An 8,351-nucleotide genomic window follows, 5' to 3' on the forward strand; every position below is an offset into this window, starting at 1 on the left:
CCTTGATATCACAGTAATGATAGAATTAGGACAATAGCAATCCAAAGTGATGCATTGTTTAATTATGTTTTTCATAACTCTGGTTGTCTTTCAGACTAAATGAATGGCCTAAATTGGTAAGATGTTAAAACAGTTTCAAATAATGACATATGGGAGATTTTTTAATAAAGACTATTCCTTCTTCCTTATGGGAGGAGGGAGCAGAGCTGGTAATCAGTGAACAAAGAGTTAACACCAGAGGAGGATGTCCCTCTGAGTCTTCTCCCAAGGTTTTCTGTTGGTTGGTTGGTTTGTTTTTTTTAGAAATACCTTGTTTAACAGCATTCTACCACACAGATATGCAAACCAACATTTGGCACACTGAAAAGCATTCTCCCCTTCCTGTGTGCTTCTGTGGCACAAACACAAGGAGCTGACACTAGAGGATGCACCTCTTCAATCTTTTGTATCTACTTCTATACAAAGATAGTAGTTCAACCTTTTAAACTTGTTTTGTTGCCTGTTAAAGGAAGGAACACTTGTGAAGACTAAGAGCACAAGGTTTGCTGGATTGGACAAGACATGCTCTGAACAGCAGTTGGTCTGTTTTTCTTTACTAAGATCTCACCCCAGAGCAATTTGTAGTGTCAGCCTAAACCACAAAGTTCCTGAAGATTAACCTGGAGAATCAAGATAATCAAGAGGTGATTGATGGATTCTTCTGCTAGATCTTACGTTGCCATTTCCTTTCCAATCTGTTCCTCTTGAGGTTCTCCTCCCTGTACAGTACAGGTGTCCTTTTCACCCCGAGGCTTGGGCACTCTGCAGAAACAGTGACTGTCCAGAATACTGGAAATGGTTTGCAGCACTTTCTGCTGCTTTGCCCCATGCATAAGAAATAGAGTGCAGCCATAGGAATTAAGATAGGAGAAGCCATGATGCTCAATAAGAGAAGTGATGTGGTTGATTTGATTTTTGTCTGCACTATACGACACAAACTGGAGCAAGGAAAATATTTTTAGTAAAAGACAAACGAGCTGTATTGCACTGTTTTATTACCTGTGAACATCAGATTCTTCTTTCAGCAGGTCAGTGGCATCTTTCCCTTTTTTCCTTACAAATTCTTCGCTTAGCCCCAGCTGCTGGAGAGTTTGTCTGTAGTGACGTTCTGCTCCTTGACGAGCATCATGCTATGAAATCAAAACTTAAAACAGTAAGCATGTAGAGCTGGGGCTTCCTCATAACAGTCCAGTCATTCTAAAGTTCATGGCTGACACCCCTAATGAGAACAAAAGGACAGCTAGGGTCCAATCCAAAAATTTCTTATCCATACAGTACCAAAACTGAATACTAGGAAGATGTCTCACACCTCTGAAAGCCAGAGCTCTTCCTGCTGCTGTTCTTTTTTCTTCCTTCTTCTACCCTCCTGTTTCTACAGCATTCCAGTCTTACCAGAGAAACATACTTGTGTCTGAGCCCTGACCTTTTACACTTGAATTGAGAATATGTGCAAAAAAGGGTTGTGAGAAATTCTGGAAGTGTGTTTGCTTGTAATTTGTAAGCACTAATGACAGTGAAGTTCAGTAAATGGAGAGCATCTGTCAAATAGCTTTGTATCAGCTCATCTTCGTGAAACTGAAAACCAAGCATCCTGGATACTGTATCCTCACTGCCTCCAAATAACCCTTGCAAATTTATGTAGTCTGAGATGACCATTTACCAGAGGGACTGGCCAGTTCCTAAAGATTAAGGTACTCTGTAGGGAAGGATAGATACCCTGTCTTGACACAAGTGAATGCTATCAATACTGGTGAATTCTTATCAACCTGGCAAACAGAAATGTTACCAATATTTATCATACAGATTTGTCTCTGCCTTCATTAACCACTCATCTGAACAGAAAGTCTGACCGAGGAGGGTACTTTCTATTGAGAAATCCTAAATCAGCATATTGTCAATGTATTGTCACTGTGTCTGTAACCAGATACCATCCCTGCAAGAAGATGGAACTGAAAGGGAAAACCCAGGGAAAAAGATACTTAGAGTGAAGATTGTATCTACACCTCAAATACAATACACATACGCTGTTGGTCCTGTGTGATGGATGAGATGTGCTGAATGCAACCCCAGAGAGTAGAGCTTGCATATGATACAAGCTAAGTAACTGTCATTAATGTTTTTTTCTAGTAGCACTAGAAGTACAAAGAAAAAGTGCTCAACTGGAGAGGGTTTTAAGAAAAAAAGTTTAGAATAGACTGCAGGCTGTGGTGTTCGGGTACAGAATAGGTGTGCATGTAATTTCTGGTGTGATAAAGCCTTGATTTTGATCAGACCATGTCTTTTGATTGCCATATATACTAGAAAGCTCTATGACCAAGAAATAACTCTGAGTGGTTGTTTTTCAAGTGATGGGAAGGAATTTAAACTGGGTGGCCTTCTCATGTGCATCTCCTTATCCATGAACTAACTTGAGACTAGACTTCTTAATGCCTGTTTTAAATGAAAGACAATGTATCCTGTTGCCCAGAAACACTCTGGAACTCTGACCCGTTACCTTGGTGACCTGTTCAAAGAGGTATGGTCTGTTCTTGACTCGTAGCTGCATTTCTTCCAACTCCTTTCTGTATTCCTTTGTTCTCTCTCTCATTTTTTCCCTAAAATGGAAAAGTTGCCCGTAAAATAGAGGTTTCCTTTGACTGTATCTAATCAGGAATGAGGAATCTCAGTAACTGTTCTATCCCTCAAATAGCTCTGGTATTTCTCTTGATTCTGAATGCTGGGCAAAAATAATCCTGCTGGCAAATTACAGACCCATTACAAAGCTTTACTATTAGACTGTAAGCAGAGAACCAGTGTTCACATTTTCAGAAAATGTTATGTGTGCTTTACCAAACTATACATTTCAGTTGGCTTGTGTGTACAAACGAGTTTCTACAAACATTAATCTAAAGGAAACCGTTCGATATGAAAGGAATAGTGTGGGGTTGTCACATCCCATTCCACAAATGGACGTGGAATGGGTATGACAGTTGAAAACTTAGGCTAGGAGAGTTCTTAGACCCAAGTCCTCCTAAAGAATTATCTGATGCACCCCAGTTAGTAGAACAAATTATTATTTCTCTGAAGAATAGAATACTGACCAGTTCTGTTTTGACTTCTCCTTGTGTGTTTCCTCCAGACTTTTATGTGGATCCAGGGCTTTTGCTCGGCTGTTCACTGACTTCTGGATAGCTTGACATTTCTTTTTCTGCTTCTCTAGCCAATAAATTCCTTCTTTGCCTCCTTCCTTTTTGTTATCTTGGGAGCATCTATATAGAAAAAAGTTACTAATGAGCTCACTTTAGACTGCCAGACTACGTGCTTCACTCTTGTAGTCCTCTAAGGAGAAAAGCGAAATTTCAGACACACAAGTGCGCAGCTCCCCAGTCAACTGAGAGGGAGGACAAGAATTAGCAAAGAATGAAGACAAAAACATTTAGGGAATGTATACTTGATGTAGTTGGTGCGATGAGGGAAAACACTGACCGTTTTCCTAAATCAAGTCATTAGCTGGTGTATGGCCTTGTAGACAAACTTTTCTACTTACCTAATAGCTGATCCCCTTTTTCTAGTTGCATCTGTAATATGCACTGGAAGGGTATTGGAAGAGAGAGAGGAAAGTCCAGACGGAAAATGACTTTTCTTCACTAAAACCTTGGACAGCTGCTGAGAATCCTGGAAAAAAAAAGAAAAAAAAAAAAAAAAAAAAAACAAAAACACACACACACAAAAAAAAAAAAACAACAACAAAAACCAAAGGAACTTCATTCAGTGTATTTTTCACAGCACAGAATCTCCTCTGTTCCTCCCCCAGAAAGAACAGTTGGGGTATGTGGCAATGCACTCATTCTTCTCCTTTCTGTCAGTAGGAATTTATATGAGGGGCTGAGGGGAAGGAGACATGATTAGGAGAGTGGAAGGGTGGCTTAGCCTGAGCTGTCATAGCTTATCTCTGTTTAGAATTTTGCTTTCTGGTTTGTCCCACAATTCTGCAGTACTCCCAAGGCAAGGATGGAGGTCACAGGACATTAACCACCCATAAAGAAATGCTGTGCATTTAATAAGTTGCTGTATTGATGAGAGAAAGCAGAACTATCCAGTCATCTCACCTTTATCTTTTCATTAGCCTGCCTCTGCCTGCCATGGAGATTGGAAGTTCTTAGCTTGAATGGCTTATTATGAGTTGCTTCTTTGATTTCTTGTCTCCTTACTGCTTCCCTCTGAAATGCCCAGTAGAGTCCTTCAAAATCTGGTATCGTTGGATTAATCCTTGGCTTGAAGCTGAAACTTTTGTCCTGCAAGAAGCCAAGTCTTTCCTGCTGAGTTTTAGCAGCAGTTCGGGATTGAGGCTCCCTCCGATAGTTGCTGGTATCTATAGGAGCTATTGAGCTCTCAAGCAAATCCTTTGCTCTCATTTGAATGCGTATTTCTCTGTAGAGTTCAGCTTCTAATGAATCAAAAGAAAAGCAATTAGAAGAATATGAGTGACATAAAAGGCTGTGAAATTGCCACTGCATAACCGTAAACTTTTCTTTATGATGGTAGCTACGCATGTAGGACAGACCAGACATTCTGTGTTCTCTTTCCCTACTTTCCAGCCTCTCTCCTCTGCCTCCCAGGAGAAAAAAACAACACAGATTACCAGGAAAAAACTGGCAGAGTCTCTAAGGTATGAATCTCTAGGTATCTCTTTCACTTATCTGAGTAAGTTACTGGACAGGCCTTCTCCTCCCTTTCCTATTCTTTGGGGTATCAGACAACTTGTGACCTTTGTCTTGCAGGGTTGTTGTGTTAATCAAGGTTCACCTGGGACTTTACGTCATTATGTTGAGTGCGTGATCTACATGGGCTGTTCAGATACACTTGTGATGGATGATGCCTTTTCTATATTAAGATTCAGCAGTGTTTGTCTATATTGGAAAAGATTTTAAGTGAGGAGCGTTTGATGGATGGATCATGTCTTGTGACAAACTTTCATAGAAAGAATGGGTTTCAATGTATAGTCTCAAGTGACTCCTTTCCTGTGCTGCACTAAACATTTGTAAAAATGCAGACAGTTGGCCTTGGGGTGGCTTTTTGCTTTTAAGAAAAAAAAGAAATCAATACTGCTGTTTGCAAACGAAGACTTTTTTTGAGTCTATTTGTAACTTTGAACTGACTGAGGTATGAAATGCTTATTCCTCCTCCCTCCCCATATACCAGAAACAGAACAGGAGCTTGTCCTTTGCTCTCTTTTACCTTTCTAATCTATTTAGTTTATTATGCCACAACAGAATGTTTTCTGATGAAAAATGAACTGGTGTTCATTTTCATGTACATGGTGTACTCAGGAAGAAATCAGTGGGAAATGGTGAAAAAAAAATAAGGGGTGAGAAAAGCAGTAAGAATTATCAAGGACGGGTTTAGTTCCTATATTCAAGCATGAAGTCTGCATTGCTTGCTTCAAACTTACAACAGGTTAGGGGGGACCTTAAACCATCTGAAAGAATGTGAGCATCAGGAAATTTTCCTTTGCTGTTCCTCTGACCAGAATAGTCCTGATACCTTCCTCCACTGGTTTAGCACTTAAGAAGGTGGAGAGCGAGTGGGAAGGTAACTGAAAACATCCAAGAACTGCAGGAGAGACTGGATTACTGCACCATCACTTTAAAACTGAACTAACAGCCTCATTTGGGCTCAGGAAGTACATTTCTTCTAGGGGTCCTGTGCAGCACAGATCACTTGAATGGGACTAAAATTGTCAGTTTCAAGATACTGCACAGACCTTGGGACACTTCTGGTACTACATCTGTCTTCGTATTTGTGCCACAAATCATTTATATCCCTGTAGATTAATCAAAGGTATGGAATCCAGTGCAGTGAAAGATTCCCAAGCTAGCATGATTTGCAGCACAAGGGATGTGGAAATCTGTCTAAAGAGCTGATTGTTCCCACATATCTGGGGAGTGGTACAGAACTGCTGCTGCTGCTATGGGTACAAGACTACTAAATTGTGGCCACTCTACTGTAAAGGTATCTAGATAAAATGCAAGGACCAGTGATATGCAGGAGACTGGACAACACAAGGAGATGTAATGACACTGGCTTTTTACTCCAGCTAATGCCCTATGAGCCATGATTCTACCTCCCAGCATGGAGATACCAAGGGACAGGCAGGGAGTTAACAGGAAGAGCCCTGGCATTTTACCTTTGAGTTTATCTCCAAGAAGTGGGCCATAAGTAGAATTAGGAATTTTTTTACTGGCTTGCTTCTGTTTGGAGCTGTCATTTGGGGTTGCTGCTGCCAGGAACTTTTGTCTGATAGCTTCTTTCCTTTTCTCCTCCTTCTCCAGGAAGCTGAAGGGCCTCAGGGTTGAAAGCAGCAGCTCCTTTCTTTTCTGTGTTGCTGTTTGCCTGCGAATCTCATTCTGCATCATTATTTCTTGATAAAGGGGCAGAAACACATGGGCAGGTACAGGCTGTGCCCGAAACTGTTTCTGACATTCAGCATCATCCTGGCTTTGCCTTTCATCTTTCTGTTTGTCTAGTTCAAGAAACATGTATGACTTCATCAACTGGGACTTTTTGTGAGCTTCCCGCAGAGTCATTTTGAAAGGCTGAGGGATGGTGATGGAAGGAATCCAGGGAGAGGAAGCACTTTTTGGCCTCAAGCGGGATTTACGAATCAAGGGAGGCTTTTGCTGATCCCAGGTACTGTCCAAGGTGAGGTCAGTCAAAGAACTGGGCTGCCTTTTGTTACCAGATGTACGACTAAGACAAAGACATCATGAAGGGGAAATAAGTGAAATTATTTAAAAAAATAGATATATTTTATAGGAGACACTGTTGATTAGAAGAAAGACACTGCAGGTGATCTGGTAGTTAAGACAAGCTTAAGGTTTATCATTTTTAGGCTCTATATTTTGCTTTGCTACCAAAGGTGGTGAGCAGAGCTTTGCCTGCTTCTGTTTTCCATGTATGAAATGGTGGTTATGCCTACTTAGCTTTGTAATGCAGTTTACTTTGCTGCTAGCACTTCATTGCCAGAAAAAACTACAAGTAATCCCTAAAATTGGAACTTTCTGGTTATCTGGCTGATAGCTACTTAACATTAAAGACAAACTTAGGCAATAAATTAGGCACACAAATCCTAACAAAGTGCACCAAACACTAGCATTCCCAAGATTCTGATGAAAGAGCCATTGCAATGAACTGTGTTAGTGCAACTCTTAAGAGGTTCAGCTGGAAACTTTGTAACTAGGATGACCATATAATTGATTGCAAGAGAAAAAACAAACCAGGACTGTCCTGGGTCTCATTGAAATAGCAAACTTCTATGGGCATGTTTGAGAGTGATTATGAAACAGAATAAACCAAGGTATTTAGGGAAGGAATAAATGCAGGTAAAATGAAGGATTGAGATGGATAAGGGTGGGATAAGTACAGGAAAAGGGGGGAAGCAGAAGGTGCCAATCATGTATAAATGTGCTCCTGGTCCATACACTTGACTGGCGATTGCTGCACGCTGTTCTTCATACATTATTTCCTTTGTAAGAGTGTGTGTGTGTGTGACCTGCTAGTGAACTTCACTGAGAAAGACAAGAAGTCTGAAAACTCCGTGTTGGAGACACTACAGCTCTGAATGGTGGATGCTGTGAAATGTGTGTGAACTGCTAGCAAATTTTAAGCATGATTAGGTGATGAGCAGGAACAGGATTTGTGCTGTTCACATTTTATGTGAACGCTGCTTATCTGGGCACCTATTGGCCCCATCCTCTCGTGTGTGAATATGCTTGTGGTTAGTGTTTTGGTACTATATATGTGCATCTTGGGACTTCATGCTCCACTTCAGCAGCAGTAGGAATCCCACATGCCATTCTGCCATCCTACCTTAGAGCCTCCCGCAACTTGTCACGCAGGACTGCTGTCTCCTGCCTGAAACCCTCCAACTCCTCATCCTCTTCGAATACCCCGAGATCATTCCATAACTTTGCCTGGTGCAGTAAGCCCGGCTCTAGCGGTGACTGCTGGCCCCCCATCCCGACAGGCCGTTCCCGGCTCCTCACCGGTGGCAGGAGGCACAGCAGTCGGTCCGTTACAGCCTGAGGGGATACCGTGTCACCTGCAAGGAAAATAACGAACTGGAGACATACCCGTTTCGAGGGCGCAACCCCAACCTCCGCCCTCCCGGCGCTACCTGAACCCCACCACCAAGATCGAGCCTCATCCGCAGGTCACCGCCTCAGTCCTCCAACAGCACTTATTCCGCTTCTCACCAATCAGCGAAGCCGGCAGCGCCCTAGGCCCGCCTTTTTGGCCTCAGCAGCCAATCAGACTCCAAGATGGAAAGCACA

General features: G+C 41.9%; 1 protein-coding gene across 1 annotated transcript; it reads right to left on the bottom strand.

Moving 5' to 3' along the window:
• Positions 1-283: 283 nt before the first annotated feature.
• On the bottom strand, positions 284-8,121 carry FAM161B (FAM161 centrosomal protein B). Its single transcript, XM_061463563.1, has 8 exons — positions 7,888-8,121; positions 6,206-6,768; positions 4,128-4,465; positions 3,566-3,693; positions 3,120-3,287; positions 2,534-2,633; positions 1,039-1,169; positions 284-801 (listed from the first exon to the last, which is right to left on the bottom strand). Exons 1-8 carry the CDS (start codon positions 8,034-8,036, stop codon positions 711-713), a joined length of 1,668 nt encoding a protein of 555 aa, XP_061319547.1. The 5' UTR covers positions 8,037-8,121; the 3' UTR covers positions 284-710.
• Positions 8,122-8,351: the final 230 nt, after the last annotated feature.

The sequence above is a fragment of the Pezoporus flaviventris genome, unplaced genomic scaffold, assembly GCF_033815535.1.
Source record: "Pezoporus flaviventris isolate CSIRO_AGI_PZ_B2104156 unplaced genomic scaffold, CSIRO_AGI_Pfla_v1 ptg000036l, whole genome shotgun sequence".
Classification (NCBI taxonomy): Eukaryota; Metazoa; Chordata; class Aves; order Psittaciformes; family Psittacidae; genus Pezoporus; species Pezoporus flaviventris.

Excerpts from the sequence above, each read along its gene's own strand:
- FAM161B (XM_061463563.1), bottom strand. The coding sequence starts at position 8,036 with ATGGGGGGCCAGCAGTCACCGCTAGAGCCGGGCTTACTGCACCAGGCA. Across the intron at positions 4,466-6,205 it reads TCTTGGAGATAAACTCAAAG|AAGCTGAACTCTACAGAGAA; the intron begins GTAAAATGCCAG and ends TTGATTCATTAG. Across the intron at positions 1,170-2,533 it reads TCTTTGAACAGGTCACCAAG|CATGATGCTCGTCAAGGAGC; the intron begins GTAACGGGTCAG and ends TTGATTTCATAG.